The sequence below is a fragment of the Periophthalmus magnuspinnatus genome, chromosome 16 (genome assembly GCF_009829125.3).
Source record: "Periophthalmus magnuspinnatus isolate fPerMag1 chromosome 16, fPerMag1.2.pri, whole genome shotgun sequence".
In the NCBI taxonomy this organism is placed as follows: Eukaryota; Metazoa; Chordata; class Actinopteri; order Gobiiformes; family Gobiidae; genus Periophthalmus; species Periophthalmus magnuspinnatus.
The window spans coordinates 11483048-11508749 of record NC_047141.1 but is presented as its reverse complement, the minus strand read 5'-3'; the positions used below and the strand labels follow the sequence as shown (position 1 = coordinate 11508749).

The 25702-nt window shown below is 38.8% G+C and overlaps 2 protein-coding genes across 2 annotated transcripts in view; both read right to left on the bottom strand.

Moving 5' to 3' along the window:
- Positions 1-19545, bottom strand: part of LOC117384146 (B-cell receptor CD22-like) — a 30482-nt gene extending 10937 nt beyond the window's left edge. Inside the window, exons 1-6 of the mRNA XM_055227785.1 lie at positions 19473-19545; positions 18854-19036; positions 17815-18033; positions 17490-17747; positions 16923-17189; positions 16284-16553 (exon numbers count right to left, since the gene is read on the bottom strand). Of these exons, the coding sequence (XP_055083760.1) occupies positions 16284-16553; positions 16923-17189; positions 17490-17747; positions 17815-18033; positions 18854-19036; positions 19473-19545 (1270 nt within the window). The remainder of the gene's footprint in view (positions 1-16283; positions 16554-16922; positions 17190-17489; positions 17748-17814; positions 18034-18853; positions 19037-19472) is intronic.
- A 1333-nt stretch (positions 19546-20878) lies between these two features.
- irgq2 (immunity-related GTPase family, q2) lies at positions 20879-22013 on the bottom strand. The gene has a single exon (XM_033981695.2). It carries the CDS (start codon positions 22010-22012, stop codon positions 20879-20881), a length of 1134 nt encoding a protein of 377 aa, XP_033837586.1. The 5' UTR covers position 22013.
- Between the last annotated feature and the right edge of the window lie 3689 nt (positions 22014-25702).

Here is a 25702-nt window from a genome sequence, read left to right as displayed (position 1 = left end):
GCATCTTCATCAGGTACTTCTCCAGTGACTTTACATTTGATCTCCACACATGTCCCCACAAAGGCAGCCAGAGAGGGGGTTTCTATTATTGAACTGATTGAGTAGCAGGGAACAGCTGATGGAAAAAAAAGAAAAGAAAAAGTTTTTAAAATAACTGCTTTTCATGAATAGATAGAATGTTACTTTCTTCCATACCTGTAACAGTCATCAGAAGAACAAGGCAGCTGATTGGTTGGGCCATCATTTTCCATCAAGAATCTTAATAACACTGTGGAAATACAGTATGATAATGTTTCATGTTAAGTGAATCTGCACTTTTGACCAATTTTGACCATGCATTTTTAACAGGGCCAACATTAAATTTTTAACTTCAGCATATATGCGTAGCCTGCCCTCAAACTGGAACCACAATCACTGAACCTGGGTTGCCAGTATGTTACAGGTCCTATATAATGTCTGTGTCCGTCATTCCCTCATTCATCCAGGTATGATCCATTGTAAAAGATAAATGCAAATCTGTCAACTGGACAAAAAGTTGTAGGAGTGAAGACATTTTGCTGCTCATTCAAGATTTTTCAGTTCTGGTCAGATTGCTGGTGGACACTGCCTTATATCTGAAGGGAGGAGCTAATTACACTGATACAAACACACCTACTGTTTACAGTTTCTGTTTGTAGGCTAGGTCTATTGAGCTACACTAAGTGTGATCTGCCTGAGCTATACTTATTATAGCATAATCATTCAATGTTAAATCAATGCTCTGCAAAATTCCGTGAAATTTACTCTTGTGACCTCTGGGTCGGGGACAGGTATCTCACTGTTGTGTCGGCCTACGGGCGAAACAGCAGTGCAGAGTACCCGGCCTTCTTGGAGTCCCTAGGAGGGGTACTAGACAGTGCACCAACCGGGGACTCTGTTGTTCTCCTGGGGGACTTCAACGCCCATGTGGGTAATGACAGTGACACCTGGATGGGCGTGATGGGGAAGAATGGCCTCCCTGATCTGAACCCGAGCATTTTTTTGTTATTGGACTTCTGTGCTAGTCACAGTTTGTCAATAACAAACACCATGTTCAAGCACAAGGGTGTCCATCAGTGCACATGGCACCAGGACACCCTAGGTTGTAGGTCGATGATCGCCGCGTCATCTGATCTCTGACTGCGTGTCTTGGACACTAGGGTGAAGAGAGGGGCTGAGCTGTCAACCGATCACCACCCGGTGGTGAGTTGGATCCACTGGCGAAGGAGGAAGCTGGACAGACCTGGCAGGCCCAAGCATATTGTGAGGGTCTGCTGGGAACGTCTGGCAGAGCCCTCTGTCAGGGGGGTCTTCAACTCACACCTCTGGGAGAGCTTCTTGCTGAACCCGGAGGAGACTAGGGACATGGACTCCGAGTGGGCCATGTTCTCCACCTCTATTGACGATGCGGCTGCCCGTAGCTGTGGTCGTAAAGTCTGCTTTGCTTGTTGCGGTGGCAACCCCCGAACCCAGTTGTGGACACCAGAAGTAAGGGATGCCACCAGGCTGAAGAAGGAGTCCTATCGAGCCTTGTTGACTTGTGGGACTCCTGAGGCAGCTGACAAGTATTTAACCTAATTTTACCTAAAAACGATGCTGAAAAACTCATCCATGCATTTGTTACTTCCAGACTTGATTACTGTAATTCTCTGCTCGCCGCCTGCCCCAAAAGTACTATAAGGAGCCTCCAGTTGGTCCAAAATGCAGCGGCCAGAGTCCAAACAGGAACTAAAAGAAGAGACCACATTAGTCCTGTACTAAAATATCTGCACTGGCTTCCTGTCGAGCTTAGAATTAAATTCAAAGTTTTCCTCCTGACATACAAAACCCTAAAGGGTATGGCCCCATCCTATCTGCAAGATGCTATTGTCCCGTACCAGCCAAACAGAGCACTCCGCTCTCAGAATGCAGGACTATTAGTGGTTCCTAGAGTGTCCAAAAGTACAGTGGGAGGGAGAGCATTCAGTTACCAAGCTCCTGTGCTATGGAATCAACTCCCTGCTGATGTTAAACAGGCCCCCACAGTCTCTGTATTTAAGACCAGGCTTAAAACCTTCCTTTTCGGTATAGCTTATGACCAGGTAACTTAGTGAGGGAGTTAGGGACATTAAAACCCGGGATAAGATAGGCTGCAGTAGGAGATAACTAGCTGGGGGAAGTATGGCAACCTGAGCACTATCCTCTGCTTTGTCCTATTTTCTCATCAGTAATGCTATTCACATGTTGTCCCCTGTCCCACTCCCCCCTGTGGAGTGTAACTCTTTCAGATGCCCAGATGACAGCTGGACCCTCTCCTCCTCCCTGCCTGGCCCTCCTCCTCCTCGCCCGGCTCTCCTCCGCCTCGTCTGGTCTTCCTCCTCCTCGCCTGGCCGATTTTTCTTGTTTTGTCTGATTTTTCCTGTTGTTTTGTTTTTGTGTGTAGGCAGCACGGTGGCTGAGTGGCTACATTCATGCCTCACAGCAAGAGGGTTTGGTTCGATCCCTGGGTCACTCAGGCCTTTCTGTGTGGAGTTTTTCATGTTTCTCCCCGTGTCTGGATGGGTTTCCTCCGGGTACTCCGGTTTCCCCCATCAACCAAAACATGAACGCCTTTCGAGACAACTGTTGTTGTGATTTTGGGCGTTACAAAAATAAATGAATTGAATTGAATTGAAAATTAATGAAGGTGATGTGCAGAAAAAATAAGGCTTATTATAGCTTATTTTTTACTTGAAAAAGCAACTGAGGTATTTTTGAGGATTATTTAGGTTAATAAATTGCTACTTTATTTGATAATTAGTTACTTTCATCACATAGTAACACAATTACTTTGGGGGAGATGTAATAGATAATTACAACTAATTACTTTTTTGAACTATCTTACCCAACATGAACATTCAGTAGCTAAATATCTGCTGCCTACATTTGTTTTTGAGTCGAGCTCCACGTTTACACTGGTGTGAAGTCCCCCTTCCCTCGAGGTGTGCTCATGGGTGCGCTCATGGGTGCTCTCTGAGTGCGCTGAGGCAGCAGAGGTACATTTTAATTTGGAGATATCTCCGCATTAAAGGGCCACATCTCAAAACATATTTGAAGCGGAGGGCCACAGACCAGTGATCAAAGCAGTGCGGTGCTTTATACAGCCTTGACAGAGCTGCTGTGTATTAATAAAGCTTGAAACGCATTCATTTTAGGTCTGTATCACAATGCAATATGCAATATGTTTGAGGTTATAGTGGTAGAAATAGTTAAATTTGCTGTTAAAACTACTGCTTTACGATCAATTTCAGCAGGAGGTCTGAGGGCCAATAAAACCTGGTTTCAGGGCCGCATTTGGCCGCCAGGCCATAGTTTGGACACCCCTGTTTTAATGGGTGTTTTACAGAATAAAAGACTTTAGTAAGTGATGATAAGTTTATCTAAAGTACTGAAGAGTAGAAAAGTAGATGAAGAGCCCAGAGAAAGATTGTTTTGGGGAAAGTGGGACCTTTCAGAGAGAACTCGAAATTTGTCCCAGTTTTTTTGGTTGTGGCTTGCTTTTGTGAACTAAACTGTGAGATGAAGTAAGTGCAACTAAAGCGGATTACTGTTCTTGTTGTCAGACTAACAATGTTGAGTATGGCAGAAACTTCTCATTGTTACATCTGCTGTACGAAAGAACGACCTGTGAATGACTCCTGAATGGATTCTAAATGCTCATTAATATGCTAACTTACACCAAATTTCCGCTAATTTCATATGCAAATCTGTGTCAAGTAACTTAACTCTGCATCCAAGGCCTGACAATAAGCATCAAAATAATTGGATTCTAAAATCAAAGTCTTTTTGTGGTCTATTCTTTGAAATTACCAGATTTTTGTGCTTTATTAATGTTCAGTCCAATTGCACCAGACTGTTCCTCTTATGCTTACTTGGGTCACTACTTTATACTTGAGTGATATGATTTTGAAGTAAGTATACCCTTGCTTAAGTATATCTTTTGGCTACTATATCCAATTCAGCATTTTATGACATAAAGAATTGATAAATACACGCCCACTTTATTCAAGTGGAACACATTAAAATGCACCAGAAATAAATAAAAAAAGTCTTGAATTTAAAAATGTCTCTGGGGGCGGGCCGCCAGATCCCTCTTTCTTACTCTTATACTCCTATAGCTGTTGTGAGCCTCTAGAATATTCAGTCTTTTTACAACTGGTTGAGATGATAACTTAATTTAGTCAAATATGAATATGTGACACTGAAGTGGCGAGGGTCCCAACAGCAAATTCTGCTCAGGATTCCCCTAAAGGCAAAGGCCAACCCTGGTGTCCACAAACTCCAACAAAAGGAGGGGTCAAGTTAGACTTAGAAAAAGAGTATTGAGCTCTCAATACTTCCATTCTTTTGAAAAGCCTCCCTATAGGTTATGAAGATATGACATTATTTACCTTCATTGAGCACAATCTATGTTGTACCAAAAATAGATGCGTCCAGTGCAATCTTGGAGACTGGGGTTGAAGATCTCAATACATTACTTAAATATGAAATTCAGAGACTCCTCTTTGGTATTATTGGCAGTTAAGGACTCATAGGTGATTTATGGTTAGACTGTATTATATTTATGAAAAAAACAAAACAAAAAACAACTGCATTTATTTTTAAACTGCTATATTAATTCTCCAGTAACTTCTGCTTTTTAATTTAGACATAGAGAAAAGCTTTACTGGACATCATTATGCAAACTTTTTTTCTTTTGTAAGAGTTAACATTAGCCACACTTCCCTGACTGGGTGTGATTGCAATAAATATTAAATATTTTTTGAGTGGGGCGACAAGACATGCTTTATTGGTTATGCATGTTATAAATGTTCCACAGTATGGCATTACATTGACCTATCTTGTATTTATTCATTCATAGGTTTTTGTTTTTTTTGCTAAGAAAAATCAAAATCTTTTCTTACTGTAAACACAATGACCTCTACACGGATCTGACCTGTATGTGACACAGATGTGACGCCTTTAAATGAATATCTTTAATATTGTAGCAATTGAGAAAAAACTTACCACTGACTTTTTTCTTGTCTTGTCTTGATAAATGGGGAAATTCAAGTATCAAGCTCTGATATGGTCCCACAAGTATTAACATCACAGTTCCTATTTAAGGCGGAACTGACCAAAAAAAAAAAAAAGAGAGAGAGATTTTATTTTGGTTGTTGTTGGAGAATTTCCATTTCTGTTCTTCCCATGGATCTATAAGAAGAACTGACACTCCCCCTTTATCCCCATGCAAGATTTATTAAAGACCACAGGTACCAGAAACAAATTATCCTACAGAGCACAATGCATTTTATGGGAATTCAAACCCATGTTTGCAGAGGTTGGATTTTATGGGGATTCCTCTGTATTTTCATAACATAGACTTTTTTGAATGTTTAAATCTTACAACGCACCTAAAATATGGCTTTGCAAGATTTAGCCTAGCCTCGCTTTGGGCCTGCGCTAGCTCTGCTCTAGCAGCTACCGCTCTGGTCAGAACAGATCATGTTCATGTTTCTGTCGTCATGCAGTGGGTGCCACTTGGCCAGTATTCAGGAAGTAAAACAAAATAAAAAATCTTTTTTGTCACTTTGAGCCAATGAGCTCAGGCTATTGAAAACACCACATCATTTTTGGTTCATCTTCCAGATCTTTTTATCCTTCTAAAGGTTGTACCAAAGGCACTTGGACAGCTCAACACTTGTGATCTTGGACTATGTCATGGAGTTCATATGAATAACAGAGATTCAGGAGTAGGTGCACGCCTCGACCTCCTATATATATTATATAGACAATATCAACATAGATTTGTCTTTCTAACGAATGTGAGATATTGCTGTAAAATATTTGCATATCATTTGGCTTTTTCATTCATGTCCAAATCTGAACTATCTAGAACTTCATACATTAATTTGTTGAGCTCTATCTAATAATGAATAGAGGTTTCTTAACTGTTCCGCTGCTGTTTAAGCGTATCCAGGTGCTGCTCAGCAAGATACATTTTCTGTTATTAATCCTTTTTTTTTTTATCCACTGCTTATCAGTGATGAATGGTATTGCTGCTCCTAATAAGGGGAGTAAAAATCTCATGTCACTTGAATTGTCTTTTTTAAAGCTGCTAACATGCTAACATACATAACCATTGACACAGACAAAGGCTCTCTCTTTATTGCATCACTCGAGGAAAAACAAAAACTAAAACACAACTCTGCACACGCCACTCGAAGAATGAACATTTTAACAACACAAGTGCGCATGCGTCAGTGTCTTTTGTTGCTAGCAAGACCGAAGAGTTAATTTTTGCTGATTCTAAGGACAGTTTTTAGATATAAGTAAGATCGTGGCAGTTCTTAACTCTGGTTTTATCTGGATTTTTGTTTTGTAACCACTAGATGCCCAGATTTTAACTTTTTAATTGACAGCATATACTTCCTGGCAGAGAGTGGAATCTGTCAGTCTTGTATGGTCCTGTCTCAAGTGTTCTCAACACATTGGGCTCCTTTTCGGGGCCCGTGTGTGCCAGTTTTGAAGATTTAAAATGGATTTAATCACATCACATTATATATATATATATATATATATATATATATATATATATATATATATATATATATATATATATATATATATATATATATATATATATATATATATATATATATATATATATATATATATATATATATATGATCTTTTAATGAGTTTAGTTTAACATCCTTTTTACAATATGACATCACTCGTACGCGTGACGCACTGCTACAGCTGTCGACTCTTGGAAGCGAGGATGACAGAACTAGAGTAATGCATGTCCTTACTGACTCAGACCCAGAGCCTCGTGAGTAGCTCTTTGACTCTGTGGTGACAGTGAGAAAATCTAAGCCCATGTCCATCACCATGATGAATGAATTGGATGTTCCGAGTGTAAATTCTACTCCTGGTGGCGTGGGATGCAGTCAGCCAACCTCTACCCGTGTTCGACATGATACATGGGGTTGTTATGGTGGCTAAACCAAAGGCCGCAACTTCTTCTACTCCAGAGGTGTCCAAACTTTTCTCATGAAGGGCCACATATAAAATCACAGACAAAGCCGAGGGCCGATTGAGGGCCATAGACTGGTCGCCAGTACAGTGAATACTTCAAATCTGTGTTATTATTACAAGTTAGACTGAACCGCTAGACCTTTATTCATGTTTACATCCTCAATGGGACACATTAAATATTTGATAAGGGCTTGTTAAAGTAGATTTTCAGAAATATATAGTAAAAAGTACTGTTTAAAGTAAAATAGGCCAATTCACCTGGAAACTTGAGGGCCAAGAAAAATTGGTCCGAGGGCCGCATTTGGCCCCCGGGCCGCAGTTTGGACATGCCTGTTCTACTCCCTCGTAAAACGTAAATGGTAAACAAAAAGGACAGTGCTCACATCATAACCATGCAAGTCCAAATCAGAGGCAGCCATGGAAGCTGGGGACATCACAGCGACACCATGTACAGGGCAAAATACAGCCCTACGCACAGACCTCAGGTGCACCAGTCCAAGCTCTGCCCAGAACAGCACCACTAAAAGAAGGCGATCTCATGGTGGACCAAATTAAATTGTAAATTCTTCAAAACAAAGCTGCCTACACAGGGACCAAGAAATGCATGTGGGCAAAAGGGGAAGCAAAGAGAAAGGGAGCGCTTATATAGTCCACCAGCACGCACCACGGGAAACCAGGTAAGCGCAGGTGTAGCACAGGCCTCAACAGCTGTCTTACCACACAAAGAAAAGACATGGTTTGAGAGGGGAGTTAAAGAGGCAATTTTTGTAAGGAAAGACTATCCATCTTTGAGCAGGAAAGGGGGCCTAGACATCATTTCTCTCCTACTTATAACTCTATCTTTAGACCAAAATCAAAACAAGGAAAACAGTGCTAGCCAGTGTCATGACCTGTGCTCCCCTCCCTCCTTTCCCCTCTGTGTGTTTGTGTGGGCGGAGTTTCCTGGGAACTAAGGCCGTGCCCCAATTCACCAAATGCACAGTTCAAAGTACCCTTCGATGTGCCATTCGAAGTAACAGGTCGATGAAGGGTATTCCTCCATGTAGCTGCCTTCATGCCGAAATGGGACATGGAGCATACTTCAGCCACTGTATGCGCTTACGTTATGTCACTGAAATAATTAGTTTTGTTTTGATAATTAATTATTTAATAGAAGAAGAGTCAAGATGTCGTCGTCGTGGTCGTTTATTTCTGTTTTTAATTGAATGGAGTAAGGAATTAATCTTTCCCTTTGAATATCAATAGGCAAATATAACGTTCGAGGTGATTTTTTCTCAATTGTAGCTACTTCATAACTTTAACAAAATATACCTTGTTAAAAAATAATAACAGAGACAAAGGTAACAATATAATTTTACATTCATAGTCTATAAACCAGAGAACACTTATTAGTTGTACATAAAGTGGGATATTGCAGTTTAACGATTTGGGCCAGGTTTAATTTGATCTGTGGCTAAACCAATTTCATACCAGTAGAGGGCGCTTTTTATCTTCTATGCCATGCCAGTTCATTTCATCTTATTACTGTAAGGCATTTTCTAGCAGTGCAGCGCTACATCAAACCAGTATCTTGATTTACTAACACGAAGGTAAATGACATGTCCCCACCAGGGGGCGCAGACCTATGTAATGCATGGGAAGATGTTGTGCAGACTAGCATGGGCCTTATGAAGACACCGTGCGGATTAGAAGAAAGACCCTCCCCCCACACCCACACACCCACACACACACATACACGCACACCCCCACACATACACAAACACACACACGCAGTGCCTATCTCAGGTGGCGTTGTTTGGCAATTATATTTTGAGTTATTATATTTTAAGTTTAAAATAATCATAATAAATGAATAACCTACCACTATGCCACATTAACTTTGCAGATCATGCACTGGTTTGCTGAACGTGATTGGACATGTGTTTTCTGAGAGAGATCTAATTTATTTGAACTTTTGATTTATTTCTTATTTGCTCTAAATTAAGGCTTCATTTATTAAAACTCCCTAAGCTCTACAAACACAATAATCAGTCACTTCTAAAATGAAAGAAGCAAAGTGGATGTACTTGCCTACAACTGTGAAGTCAACCTTTTTGTTTGTACGCCATTTAAATGTCCACTGCTTAGAGATATATCTGAAAAAAATAACTTCACTGTACCCTTCACTGGCCCTATACACAAGCAGTGACACAAATGACTAAGTTTTTTCCATAATGTAGGCTGTGTGATAAAGTGTTTTACTATTTACAAAAGGGAATGTTAAACTAAAAACTGAGATAACATTACAAAAGATTTTAATAAAAATATCATTAGTTTATATGCATACAATAAGAATAAATTTAAAACCTGTGAAAGGCAGAGCTAATAAATGACCACACAGTAACAACGATTTAATGGAGCCCTTAAGTAATCTTACATTTAACACAATAAAGAAATTCAACCAGGAAAGACTTCAACAGACTTAGACAAATGAATGAGGAGAAGGACAGGCTGAGGAAGGTGATGGTTCTGCTGCTGCGGTGAAGATGGGTTGAGGTGTAAGTGTGGGGAATACAGTCGTCCTGGTTTAATTTACAGTATGTTGTAAGCTTGTTGTAATTGATCATTAGTATGTTTAGAAGTTTAGCTCAGAGTACTCCTCCTCTGCTGCGGTCACTCTGCTCCGCGCTTTGCTCCTGAAGTTCACCCTGGAGTAACTCACATCCACCTCATCCTCACTGCTGTCATTTGAACTATTGTCCTGTTTTGTAACGTTCTCATAAACATCTCCCATTTCCTGAAATATAAAATAATACAAATGTTTATGAGCTTGTCTTTAAAGCTGCACTATGTAACTTTTTTGCTAGTCTATATGAAAGTGTGATTGCTTTTTCGGGAATATTCCACAGTATGGGATTAATCATCTGATCTATCCCCAAGACCAAGTTACAAGTCAGATCTGTGGAGAGGCGACACCGCTCATAGTAACACATACATACATTTGTCAAGGTATTTTTGAGTAATTAAAACACCTGTAATTTACTAAATGCAAGAAAGACAGAGGTGGGGAGAGTAGTCAAAATTTGTACTGAAGAAAGTGAAAAGTTATTTCAAAATAATATTGAAATAGAAGTGCAATGGTGCAAGAAACACAAATGATCAAATAATTTCATATTGTCAACATACATAAAGCCTTTGTCACTAGTAAATCTACTCACTGTTGGAAGAATACCCACAACTTTTACTCAAGTAAGTAAGAGTACTGTTACTTCAATAATTATATTATTCAAGCAGGAGTAAAAGTATCCGGCTAAAAAGTTCTCTGAAAATACAATTTCTCTAAAAATTTACATTTACTTGACTAACTACCCATGTCTGAACACGTTGAACTAGAATTTTCCACAGTATGGTCCCTATATTAAAGTAATCTCTCCATGGAAACAAGCAGGTAGCGGAAACTCAAATAAACTGTTCAGCTTCAAATAAACAGTGTGTAAAAAGTGACATTTGGTCTACCTCATCATTCTTCTGTACAGTGGAGTAGACGACATCCTCTCTTTCTTTTGGGAGCATAGTCCTACAGACAGATTGTGATGTGAATATTTGAATGGACACTTACTCATGTAACTGTGTGGAACTTACGGTGGATTCTTGTTAAAGTGCAAAGAGGCGTAGAAGAGTGAGTCTGCACATGTGTTTTGATCACTGGTGCCAGGTCGGCTCTGTGAAGTGAAATAATGGAGAAGTTGATTCATGCATTAGACCAGGGCTGGGCAAACTTTTTGACACAAATATATATATATATATATATATATATATATATATATATATATATATATATATATATATATATATATATATATATATATATATATATATATATATATATATATATATATATATATATATATATATATATATATATATATATATATATATATATTTGGCCTGTAACATGTAGTAAAGCATGAATATGCAAGGCTCATTGTACAAATTGTTTTCCAAATACATTAATCAAATTAATACATAATTTATAAAATTTCAGTTAAAAAAAAACAGCAGAAAAACTTCGAACAAGGTTTACCCTTACCAATTTTAATATAATTTGGTCACGTTCAGAGATTAATAAACTCAAAGGGCCATGTGTGGCCCCCGGGCTGTAGTTTGCCCATGTCTGCATTAGATTGTGCTGTAAGTCAAATGATAAGGCACTCATGGGGTGAAATGATGAGAGAGAAAAAAAAACAAAAAAAACACTGAAACTAAAGGCTCATTGTAAACAAAGAAAAAACACTGAAAGTCAACCTTTTTTCTCTAACTTAAGCCTTACTGGACAGACATTAAACTTGTGGTATGATGATATTCATCAACTAATCGTGAGTGGTCGACTACTGAAATAATCATAATATGATAATTGTTCACTGGGCTTATGCAGACTCTAAAATACAAAAATATTTTTCATAACAAAGACAGCTGCATTATACAATAAACAATAATACACTTGGACACTCGGGTGAAGAGAGGGGCAGAGCTGTCAACCAATCACCACCTGGTGGTGAGTTGGATCCACTGGTGGAGGAGGAAGCTGGACAGACCTGGGAGGCCCAAGCATATTGTGAGGGTCTGTTGGGAACATCTGGTGGAGCCCTCTGTCAGGGGGGGGTCTTCAATTCACACTTCCAGGGGAACTTCTCCCAGATCCCGGGGGAGGCTGGGGGCATGGACTCCAAGTGGGCCATATTCTCTGCCTCTATTGTCGATGCAGCTGCACATAGCTGTTGTTGTAAGTTCTGATGTGCTTATCATGGCAGCAACCTCCAAACCTGGTGGTGGACACCTAAAATAAGGGATGCCAACAGGCTAAAGAAGGAGTCCTATCGAGCCTTGTTGGCTTGTGGGACTCCTGAGGCAACTGACGAGTACCGGCGGGCCAATCGTACCGCGGCTCGCATGCTCGCCGAGGTAAAGAATCAGTTTGGGAGGAGTTCGGGGAGGCTATGGAGGAGGACTATCGGACGGCCTCAAAGAGATTCTGGCAAACCGTCCGACACCTCAGGAGGGGGAAGCAGTGCTTCACCAACACTGTTTACAGTACAGTACAGATGGAGAGCTGCTGATCTCGACTGGGGATGTTGTCGGGCAGTGGAGGGAATACTTTGATCTCCTCAATCCCACCGTCTCGTTTTCCGAGGAGGAAGCAGAGACTGAGGACCCAGAGGAGAACTCATCCATCATGCTGGGTGAAGTCACTGAGGTGTTTGGCAAGCTCCTCGGTGGCAAGGTTCCAGGGGTGGATGAGATCTATCCTGAGTACCTTAAGTCTCTGGATGTTGTGGGGCTGTCTTGGTTGACACGCTGGAGGCACTATGTCTCTCGGCTGACCTGGGAATGCCTTGGAGTCCCACTGGAGGAGCTGGAAGACGTGTCCGGGGTGAGGGAAGTCTGGAAGTCCCTGCTTAGACTACTCCCCGGATAAGCGGAAGAAAATGGATGCATGGTTGAACAATAACACACAAAAAAAATGATCTGAAAGCCTTCTGTCTCTATATTTCAACCCTGTTGTTAAAAATCTCAAAGTACAATAAAAACAATTATTTGACCAATCAAATAATAATAGAAATATAATAATGAATCACTGAAGTAATTGTTAGTTTTAGTCCTAGCCTTTAACAAGCTTGAATGTTATGTCTCTCATGTGGATGTGGACCAGTTCTGGGAGATTTCTCCGAGGGCGGTGCTCGTTCACTCGACCTGTGTGTTCATGTGCTTTTGGTCTGATGCTGAGAACACACTCTGTATGTGTTTGTGACTCAGTGTTTTGAGCAGAAACTGTTACCCTAAACTTAATTCACTTGATACAAAATATCTTGCAATCGATCTTTGAGAACTTTTGAGAACTCTCTCTCTTTTTTGAATTCCACCAATCAACGCCACTGACATCACAATTCGGATCGTTTGTGCTGCTTCCAAAATTTCCATTTCTCCCACATCATCGATCAAATGACTTGGTGCAGTGTTCATGATGTTTACACAGACCACACAGACTGTTCACCTACTTGGTCGGGATAGGACGAGACAGACAGGATTTAATTTAAATGATACATTTGCAAACCAGTTCACAACTTTGGCCTCACAATTTCTGATGATCTTTATTTAAAATGTTGTCATTGTAGCACTGCTTTTTGGTACTACAGCTTCTCAAGACATGCAGCTCATCAGCATTTAAGCATCTTTTGTTGAATCCAAATGTAAAAAAAATAAAATAAATAATAATAATAATAATCTCACAAGATCAGTTTCCTCATGTGTGCACAGTCGTGTGGTGATTTTATCTTATGAGATATTGTTTCATGAGATTTTGTTTCATGAGATCTTGTCCCATCCTTACTACTTGGTGAAGGGAACTTCACTATTGCTTTTAAATACATACCTGTTTATCTTTGGGGGGGTCCACAGTGGAGTAAAGAGCATTAGCAGAGGATGTACCGTTTCTGTTAACACATAAAGACAGAAGTGAACAGCATCTACTCAGAGTGACTACTATCAGGCAATGTGTTGTGTGCATTCTGTTTTTGCTCACATCATGTCTGCTCTCTGCTCAGATCGTGGGACATCTCTCATTCTGGGTGTCTCTGCATGGACATCCTCTGAACAGCCTCTGGAGCTATGCCATCGACCCTGAGCACATGATAGTAATAACAATACTTTTAACTTTTAAGTCATATTCCTATATGAGGGACAAGAGCCAGTTTTCCCATTGATTACATGATATTTACAAAGAAATATCTAAAAACAAAAAACAAAAGTACCCATGGACTGTATGATCTACGGTCACACCTGATCATTTCTATTAATGACCAAACCCTCATATTTGCTATATATAAACACAGATATATTTTTCTAATTGTTTTAAAAATAATTATTTTAGCTCTCTCACTTTTTATGAAATATTATTGGGATATATAATGTTGGGATCATCCAGATAAAGAAAGTATTACCACTGTCCTCGAGCAACTCCTCCACCATGACTTTTTTGTTGTTTCCTCTTCAACTGACCTCTTTATTTTGAGTCTGAAAAACAAAACAAAATATGAGACACTTGATTGAAGAATCTGTTATTATAGAAGATAAAAAAGTTTTCTGTCATGTCAGTTTGGTTTTGGGTTTGATGTATAATCAATGTAATGTGTTGTGTTCTACTGTCTTTATTTAAAACATGCAGTCCTATAACATTATTGAATATAATATCTTATAGTACCTGTAAACAATGAACACACATAAGATAATCAGCAGAGGCACCAGAGCCAGGAAAATGTACTTCACAAAGTCTCCTGCAGAGAAGAAACACCATCAACTCCTCAGGCCGATCTACAAATGTGTCATTTTAACATGAAATAATCTTAATCTTAATAATAATCTTCCTGTTTTTGCCTTAACTTGAAATAAATAAATAACAAATCCAAACAAAACCACCAGTGTTTAGCCATGTACATATTATTGCTAATGCTGCTATAAAGGTCAAATGTAGCATGTAATTATAATATCTGGAGCAAAAATAGAAAAGGGAAGGAAAAGTTTATTTAAATTGAATTTTTTATGTAGAATTTATGAACTTAACACACATTTTGTGAGAGTTTAGAAGTTTTAAATTACCGAATTATTTAAATGTGTTATTAATATATAAATGCTACTGCTAAACTGTGTCCACATTTAACAATGTAGATCTTTGAACCAAATTCATGGATAAATACTTTTGATGCTTGAATTTCCAGGACACCGTTCATTTGTTTTGGACCTTATTGTCATTGTGGTGAAGGTGTTATGGTCTCCTCTTACGCTGTAGAAAGAGGCTGACTGTCTCAGACGTGCTCTCACTGATCTGGTTCTTGGCAGTGCAGTAGTAGACTCCGGGCTGTGTGGACAGCACAGTGTAGTTGATGTGCTCAGACACTTTGAGCACTCCGTCCTCCGTCCTCCTGTACCAGGTGTAGAGGTTGACCGGGGGGAAGCTGTGGCTGCTGCAGCTCAGAGTCACTGAGCTGCTCCCATCAGGGCTCTGCTCCTCCTCTGCTCTCAGCACCACAGCCTGCTTTGGACCAACTCAACATGCACAAGACACTCTTACTAAGTGTGGAATTCACACATTTGTGCCATACCAAGGATTCTGTTTAAGCACACTCACACATGACTTGAACTTCAGCTGGTGGAGACGTTCCTTGTCCGACCTGGTTGTGTGCGGTGCAGCTGTAGAGGCCACTGTCGTTCACACTGACTGAGCTCACTCTGAAGGTGGGCCCCGTGTGCACAGGGGGCCCTTGCCATGTGGGGCCCCTGCTCCAGGTCACTGAGCTCAAAGAAGGATGGCTCTGAAAGCTGCAGTGTAACGTCAGTGTTGTGTTCTCTTCAACCCTCAGACCTGGGTCAGCCTGGACTCTCACCTTCTGAGGAGCATCTGCAGACACACAATACTGAGGTTATGGAAATGACTTTAAAATTTCACTATGTAATTTTTTTAAATAATAATAATAATAATAATAATAATAATAATAATAATTATTATTATTATTATTATTATTATTATTATTATTATTATTATTATTATTATTACTTATTATTATTATTATTATTATTATTACTTATTATTATTATTATTATTATCATCATCATCATCATCTTTATTATTATTATTATTATTATTATTATTATTATTTGTATTATTATTATTATTATTATTATTATTATTATTATTATTATTATTATTATTATTATTATTATTATTATTATTATTATTATTATTATTATTATTATTACTAAATGGGTGTAGTGGTATTGTCTAATTTACTTCATGGACTGAATCAGGATTAAATATTGAGCTTGGAACATTTCTGTTGTCCATTCAAATAAAGACTAAACAACACTAAACTAATAAGGAACATCATTTTGTGCATTTTGTTAACAAGGGAACATAAAATTATGGATCTGGAGGAAGTGTGTGTGGAAAGGGAAGTCTGGGCCTATCTGCTCAGACTGTTGTCTCTGTGTCTGAGCCTCAGACAAAGGGAAGAAAATGGATTGAAGGGAACTTAAAATTGTACTGAGGACCACAATATTCAAGAAAGACCATCCTACCATCTACTCTGATTGAAGAGTTTAAATAAATAAGAATTGAGAAGCTCAAGACTAGGGGAAAATGAAAAAGAAAAACTTGTTGTGCCTATATAAAAGTGAAGAAAAATGACTTGACCCACATTTGACGGTGAGTGACCTCTTGGTGCTGCCTGACCCCACAGTGTTGTGAGCGGAGCAGGTGTATTCTCCTGAATGGGCAGAGCTCACAGTGACAGAGTAGGTCAGAGAGTTGTGCTCAGTGTCTCTGAGCAGCTCCACTGAAGAACCCTGTGAGGTCCTGCTGAGGGTCAGGGTGGACACTGGATGACTGTTCACATGACACATGACGGAGACACGCTGGCCCTCTGTCACCTCTGAGTCCATGGACAGAGTCAGACTGGTGGGAGGAGCTGTGGAGGGAACAACATAGTCACATATGAACAAGGTTAAGGTTATCATATATGTTTCAAATGACACTGACATGACGTCCTTATTACCAGACATCATTTAGGATTCATTACTGAATTAATTTTAAGTCAATTCTGTAGACCTATTCTGGAGCCTTTAGTGTCCTCTGATTTTAATAGTTGAAAGAGCGGCCTACAGCCATTTGAAACTAAATAACAAATGTGCACTGAAACATAAATCTGAATAAACATAGAATGTATATTTACACGAAACAATTACAAACCATCTCATTAAGTTATGAGCTGTATTTGCTCATAGCGTACACCACCACCATACATATTAGTGCAAAGTGAGGACCCAGAGTGACTTACAGGACACCTGTATACACACGGCTGTGCTGCGAGCTCCTGATCCGTGTTTGTTGGTCGCTATGCAGCTGTAGCAGCCCTCGTCTGCTCTCTGCACTTTCTTCAACAGACGGTTTACAGCTGTGTACTGAATATATTTACTGTCTTTATGCCAGTCGTATGAGTGAGGAGGAGGGTTGGCATCACTGTTACATTTGAAGGTCACAGAGCGACCCTCCTCTACTTCTCTGGTTTGACCAACAATCTCAATGTTGGTGTTTTTTGGTTTGTCTGCAACAAAAACATTTTCTTCATTACTTTTAAAATAAACATAAAATCAACTCCCATTTTGTCAATCAAATCTACAAAAAACAATCCAGATAAATACATTAAACAGACCAACACCAGCCAAGGGTTTAGTTGTGTAGTAGTATCTACAGGTGGGCTCTGTCACTTTCTTTTCATTACTTTGGTTAAAACATTACATTTATGTAGCAAGAATCCACTTGCTTTGCCGCAATTGTATAACATTAACATCTTGTTTACATTCTTTTTCATTCTTTTGCATAGGAGAGACGTTCTGAAACTCACACTGAACATCTATCTGTAGAGGTCCTGACTGTGCAGAGGACACAGTGTTTTCAGCAGAGCATGTGTAAGAGCCACTGTCTTCAGGCTGCAGAGTCTTAACATACGTCTGAGCCCAGGACACTCTCTGCTCATTTTTATACCATCTATAATCATGTGGAGGGGGGTTGCTCCGGATCACATTACAGCTGAGTGTAAGTGTCTGGCCTTGTTTATATGGAGGTTGAGGTGAAGACACTCTCACCTCTACATTAGGTGCATCTGAAACAAAAGGGAAGTATATGAGCCAATTCAAGTATAAAACGACTCTGCTGTTAAGGTGTTTTACACTGAACATCTATATGGACAGGGTTGGATGTTTCTGTCCCATGTTGGTTTTGAGCAGTACAAACATAGTCTCCACTGTGTTCAGTCTGAGCTGAGTCAATTTTTTCCAAATGTCTCCACTGAGTTCCTGAGAGGAGGACCACCTTTGGTTGGACCTGTACCAGGTAAAGACTGGGGCCGGCTTTTCTTTGGCTGAACAAGTCAAAGTTACAGAATGACTCTCTTTAACCTGAGTGGAGCTCATTACTGCCTGTGTTACATGAGGAGCATCTACATAAATGCAGATCTATCACAGTTATATAGTGTCCTAAATTTGATATGTGTTTGATCGTCTACACATTTGAAAGGAACAGTCCAAGTCTAAACTTACACAGCACTGAGATTCTGATCTTCTTAATCAGTTGTGGGTCCTTGTTTCCTCGTGTTTGGCAGGTGAACTCTTTGCTGTCGTCCCTCCATGAGGCTCTGAAGGACGCTGTTGCTGTAAAACTAACAGAAGACTGAGATGTTCTTAAACCAGATGGAGGAACACTTTCAATTTCCAAGTATTTACGACATGATGTCGGAGTAGAACATGTGAGACTGATGTAATGATTCTCTTGTACAGGCGCTGGATTGTCAAATGTGATTAGACATGGGTTTTCTGTGAAGAGAAAGAAGATCTAATTTACTTTAACTTGCGATTTACGTTAATTAAGACATTCTTTTTATTCTAAATGAAGGCTTAACTAATTAAAACTCTCTAAGCTCTAAAAACACAATCATCAGTCACTATTCTAAAATGAAAGAGTCAAAGTGGATGTACTTGCCTGTGACTCTGAGGGTAGCCTTATTATTTGTACTCCATTTAAATGTCTGCTCCTTAGAGATATATCTAAAAAAATACACTCCACTGTCCTGTACTGTCAGTCCACAGATTGAAACACTGCATGATGGATTATTGGAGTATGTGGAGCGTCTATTTGCTAATCGTGTAGATCCAGTGTAAGTGACTCGGTCTCTAAACTGTGGACTGACGGGGCGTTCTGTGGGCTTGTTACTGTAGACAATGGTGCCAATGTAATCACTTCCATCCCATGTCCCATTCTTCATCCAGAACCACAGAGCATCTTCATCAGGTACTACTCCAGTGACTTTACATTTGATCTCCACACATGTCCCCACAAAGGCAGCCAGAGAGGGGGTTTCTATTGTTGCATAACTGTTTGAGTAGCAGGGAACAGCTGATGGAAAAGATAAGGAGAAGTAGAGAAGTAAATGTAATCATTACTTTCTAAATATGTATATAAGAAAGCCCAATTACATTTGAAAACTATGATTATTGTGGAAAAAAAGCATTATGTAAACTCAACAGCATTTTTTACACAGAAGTTTCATTCATTTCGGCTTCATCATCATTCATTAGGTATGATGAAGACAGATTTTTCTTCCAGAATGTTTTTTCGCCTGTTTGTTAATCTGCAGTAGAATTAAGTCATGATCATGGTACAGCTTCTTTTACTCACTACCGACTCACTTTTTCTAAAATGTTGCATCATTTTACTAATATGTACTTTAACACGTTTCATTTGTTTGTTTCAGGAATTAGCTTCTTCTTTTTTATTTTTTGTATATAAAGTTAAATATTTCTCTTTATATTATGACATAATCCATACATACCTGTAACTGTCATCAGAAGAATGAGCCTGATGATTTGTTGACTTCCCATTCCTCCAAAAACCTCCAGCTTCATCTATGACTTTGTTCACAATTGGTGTTTTTTTGTATTCAAGAATGTGATGTGATATTCGCAGAGGACAAAAGCCAGAATTCTCTATTAATGTATTCACACGCGAAAGAGATAAATTCACAAATGTTCACCAATTTCTATCACCAACTATATCCTATCAATCTATAGCCCAACAAAAATCAGCATTTGAACAGTATGAATTTCAGCTACCCCCATATGTACTGAATAGCATTGGCCCTTATGTTGTAATGTTGTATTGTCATCTCAAAACCAGCAAATGATTCGCTTTGAAAGTAAACTACAGAACATATTTTAAAATGCCAGTGTTTGCCATTATTATCTCTATATTTTTTATTTCCCTTCATTCAATTTCTCTGTCTGTTTCTTGTTTATTGTCATCTTCATATTCACCTGATTTGGAAGAACATATTTTACATTACGCTAACACAGAGAAATGTAAATTAAGATTGTAACAGACAAATAGCTAAATCCATAAAACAAAGCTTCATAAAAAGTGTAGATTAGCAGTAGCATTTGATTTTAAGGAGTCACACAGTCAAACATGTATAATGCACATCACTTGTTCATTTCAAAAAACAAGTTCATTTCAAAAAACAAGCTAAAAGCCATGATGTTTTATAAATATTTAAGACCTACCGTTTAGGAGTCTGTGCTGTAGATGCATAAACTAAAAATAAAACTGGGAAGTTATCACACTTGGCTTCAGACATACAGCATTTGCATGTTCACCCATGCATTGTGAGAAGCATTATTTCAATATGTGCAGTGAAAACTCCATCGGACCAGTGTACTTCCTCTTTCTGGAAGTCTGAAAGTCAAACAGCAACTATGTGAAAAAAGATTATAAAACCCTTTCACTTTTGTCTAAAAACACAACTCCACTGCCAAACATTCTTTCATGGAAACCTGAGTTATGTTGCAGGACATGGATGACAGTTAATTCTTGCAAGTTTGATTGGGCACAGCCATCATCACCCTTTAAAGGACAGAAAGTGTACTCCTCTATTTGTGCTCTTTTCTTACTATTTGGGGTCATAGCTAATAACTAGCTGACACAACTAATCAAGCACTGGATGAAGGTTTTGAACCACATTTATTGAAAAAAAAGAAAGAAATTTAATCAGAAAAAAGGATGTCAAACCCGCTAGCATATCTTTTGGTGCATCTGGTTTGCACTTAACCCCAAGCTTTGAAAAAAGAAGCCATAGTATGAAACAATTCAAAATAATTTCATAGTTAAGCAGAATATACAAGGCTTTATGTCAGTTCCAGATTTTCTCTTTCCGGAAACAGCCTTAATCCAAAATAAATGAATTCACTGTCCCTCCATCAGAACCACCTGTACAATCTTCTCTGCATCCTCCGCCATCTCATCTATTGCTGTATTCAAAGCCTGGAGCATGGCAGCGAATGACTTGCTGGCAGAACGCGCCTGTCTGGGTATGGCCATCTGAACTATCCTCGATGAAATGCTGGACAAATCCTTCTCCGCTGCAGCAAGACGTTTTTTCACCTCACCTTTAGAGACCTCCACCGATAAAACACAAGTACGCAATGCTTTCAGTCTGTCTCGGTCAAGGCCTCGTAATTTTGCAAGCCTTTCCACAGATTGGTTATCCAAGCACATAGATATCTGTGCTTTGCTTAAAATCCGGACACCAATGCTTGAGTCCACCATTGAGGCCACAAAAGGAACTGGGAGAGTTGACATTCCACCAGAGAGAGATGCTGCGGCCCAGACTAGTGCTTTAAATGCTTCCTTTTTCTGAGTTACTAGAGCTGGTATTAATACTGGCAGTGCTAATAATAGGGCATGGGCACGGATCTCTGGTAGGTCTTGTCCCATGTCTTCTAAAAGTGCAGGGAAATCCATTTTTTCCAAGCAAGATGGATTGACAATGTATACTTTAGGTACTGCTATGCCTTGAGAGGTTAGAACTTCCAAATTCGCTTGTCGTTTATCCTCTTGAGCCTTGTTCTTGTCAGAAACCAAATGTACAAAGTATACAGTTTTGTTTTGAAGTGAGCGCGCTTCCAAAAAGATGGTAACAGTATTGCTTTGAAGGACATCTGCAAAGGTCATGAATACTGCATTGTAGCGCATGAACTTGTACTTGTCCATATATGATTCTGGTTCAAAGGGTGTGCTGGTTGGGACAGGAGGTAGGTCCCATAAGCGGAAGTCTGTCTGTTTGGGGTCAGGGTATCCAACAACTTCTTCAGTACCAACAGTAGATGGGTACACAGCAGCCCCTTCATCATCAACACCAAGGCCCCGTAAAGAGTTGAGGAGGATGGTCTTCTCCAGGCAGCGGTCGCCCACAACTCCAATGTTTATCCTGCTGATGAGAAGGTCCTCAACTGCATCCTTAACATCGGACAGCTTGTTGGTGTCCATGGACTCTTTGAGCATCTCCAGGAGGTTGAGGCTTTTCAGGACATCTGCCATAGCTGAAACTGAGTGAAACAAATATTAGGTATTCAATTAAAGACTGAAGAATACGTGATTCTGAGGGTAGTGACTTAAGTTGATCATATACAGTGACAGGTTGAAATAAGACAAGCTACTGACTTAAGTTTATTTAGCATTCAAAATTACCAGTTTTTAACCTCAGCTTGTACAGCCAGCATGAATACACTTCAGAAAACCTCTGAGATGTTCTGATTTGAGGTGCATACACTTGAGTTTCATTCTGTTAGCTTTGTAGTAAAAATGACAATATGGGTCATAGGGTTGAGAATAATAATGCCAACAACAACAACAACAACAACAACAACAACAACAACAACAACAACAACAACAACAACAACAACAACAATTTAAATATATTTTCATTATTCTTAAAGAGGGGGTATTCCATGCATGTTCCATCCATGCATGTTTGAGCCATCTAGGAATTTAGGCTCATTCATTCAGACACATGAAGGTAATGCAGCCTTACATCAAATGATGACATATTTGCATAAATGTACAAAAGCATGTTACAAAACAGTGCACTACAACTTCACAAACCTGATGCGATGTGCAGTAGTTTCATTAGCAGGATCTACACTGATTGTGTTGTGGTAGTGCTGTGAAGGGGGATGAAAGGAGGGGGGACTCCACCCACTTTTTAAGATATTCCTGAACGAGCCAGGTATCAACAGTTGACATGATGTTCAGAGGTCATAAAAACTCACTGTGTTCTTGTGCTGCTCCTCAGACGTAAAGTGTCTTCAGCGCTCATGTGAAGCAGTGAAGCTCTATTTAAAACAGACATGTAGCTAGTGGAATCTTCTAATCCTGTAAAGCCAGCTCTGATCCTAATCACCTTAACCACATCTATGCATACACACATGATGCTGCAGTGACACAGACCATGTGCACACTTACCAATAGAAACACACTCTATTTTTTTAAGATTATTGTCATGGACTTGCCATGACTGAAATAAATGTAAAAAAAAAAAAAAAAATTTGCAGTAAGATAAAGTAGAAATAATAATGTTTACAAGAGTGAGCTGTGAACCCAGCCTGTTCAAAGAGTATTCATACTTTTCTGTCATCACAATTTAACTTAAACAAATAATGTAAAAATAAAAACAACAAGAAGAGAGATTCTCTTTTGCTTAACATAGGTTGAGTAATATAAAGGTGGAAATCTTCTGGATATTTTTCTTTTCTGCACACCTTTGTGTGTGTGTATATATATATTTTCCTGTGTCCATGTAGCCTTAGAACTCTGAGATGCTACAGGCTTTTTACAGCAAATGTGACAGAGAGCCTTCCTTCTCAGTCTTCTTCAAACAACATTATAATATAGATTAAAAAAAACTGCATAATATGGGCCCTTTCATTCTGCTTTTGAATTTAGGAGTTGTCAAATTATGTCCAATAAATCCTCCATGGACAGAATTTGGCATAAGACATCTGAAATACTCGTGGATAGACCATTTCATCACCAACTGAAACAACAGAGCGGAGTAAGAACGAGGCTTAGAAGAGTCTTTCCTGTTGTGTTCACCTGGCTCCCCCTGAACATTGCTGTGATGCTGCAGGACACAGAGGAGGGACACTTTTATACAGAGGGCTGTTCCTCTCCTCAAACTGTCCTGAGAAGCTTAAACTTGAATTTCAGGAACAATAAATGATCTCTGTTTCATATCAAGAGCTCTCTGTAAGCAAGGCCTTGTTCAGCTTTCAATCAGAGGCAGTTCAGACCATTGACCAGCAGGTGTCTTCCTTTCATCTACATGTAATTCTGCTCTATGTGCTACCACCTCAAGACAAATGCCCATTTAAAGCTCCGCCTCTCTGCATCTCATATGTGTTCTACATACTTACAGATCATTTATGTATTTGTTTATGTTGTTAGTTTCAAGTTTGAGGTTAGACTTAATGATTAAAATGCAAATTAATGTTTTTTTAATGATGATAGAAAGGAAAGCAGCTGGACCAATGTGTTGAGGCCAAATGTGAAGTGACAGGAAGTTTGACTATACCAAAAGAAAATGTTTCGCACACATTTATCCACACAGACTGTCACCTTGACCAAAGTTCATAGATGTGGAGGAACAACACATGATCTCTCAATTTTAACTGATTTGCTATGACTGAGGATTTTCCAGATTCAAAGAGTTTTATTCTACATCGATATCAAACAGTAGCAGTCAAGCAATCAGTCATTATAAGGGAGGTAATTTACTTGAAAGGGGAAGTTAAATGGGAGGTTGAGTAACTGAACATTTCTGTCTGCTTTGAAGCGGAAATGGAAAACCTGACAACATAATGCTAGTTAAATTATTTGAATAAAAACACTTGCTTCATGGGTTTTGCAGTTAATCTGATACTCAGTCCAAATGACCTCTGACAAGGTGTCTCTTTGGTTTTGGTTAACAATTACTGGACAATTTTTATTTGTTTCGGGTAATTCTGAAGAGAAGTTATTTTAAATGCAGCTCAATCTGGGATGGGAAGAAAATAATTTACTGTAAGACTTCTGTGTTACATCATAGAATGGTATAGGTGTGGCAATCTATAGTTATCACTCAGTTCAAATGATTCAGATGGCCACAATTTCAAAAAAAAAATGTGCACCGAATTTCTAAAGTCAATGCACCGAATGCTATTTTGGTTTATGCCTGAAAATAATGACATATGAAAGTATTAAAGATTGAATTGAACAACCACAGACAGATGGTTTAAAGCTTATAAAGTTTGGTGTGTTTTTTTTAAATGGTGAGTGAATTATCTTTTCTGTATCGATTCAAAATCCTTTTAAATGAACAATAGATGCCTGTCTTGCTAGTAAGATGAATTCCCTCGATTGTTGTGAGCACACAAACTCTTGAAAATCTGTCTTGAGCAGCTCCGGCTGACGGTGATAGGTGCGAAAGAAATACGGTCTATTTTGTTTTTTGATAAATGTGCAGAAGGAAGTGTTGTGTGCATAGATGCTGTAGTGCATTTGGTGGTGCAGTAAGTGTATATGGATCTATGTTCAGTCAAGGCAGAGGGACACAGTCACCAGCCACGGCTCTCCAATAATTTGAAGAGCAACAACCAAAGAACCAAATGATTCCTACAAATTCAAGATAACTGCATGTATATTTTTGCACAAATCAACAACAATAATTACAATAAAGATGAACAATAATTAACAATAACAATATATAATAACTATAATGACAATATTCATGTTAAGATAATAAATGAGTATGAGCATTTCTCTTTGTGTTTTTGGACATGAAAAACATGAAATTACATTATAACAGCCTTTAGACCTGCTCTAATTACATTTTGTAAGTTTATAATTCCAACCAAAATGTACTTACTGTGACATGTTTAAATTTACTGTCCCTATGTGATACTAGTCTAGGCCTAATTGGTGTTAGCAAGCAATTAACTAATGCTACCAATCCATTTCCTTTTTTTAGTAAAAACAAACCCTTTGCAATAATCACATACATTTTTATTAATATGTGGCATAATAATCAGATGCTTTCTCAGGCTTTTACAATTAACACACACAAGTCCACTTACTAGGACTGGAAATTTAGTTAAAAGTAGTACTGACATCTACTGCTAACCTAGGTATATTTTATAATACAGTACAATATTAGTATATACAGGCACTTGTATTTATCATTAGCCTACTTTA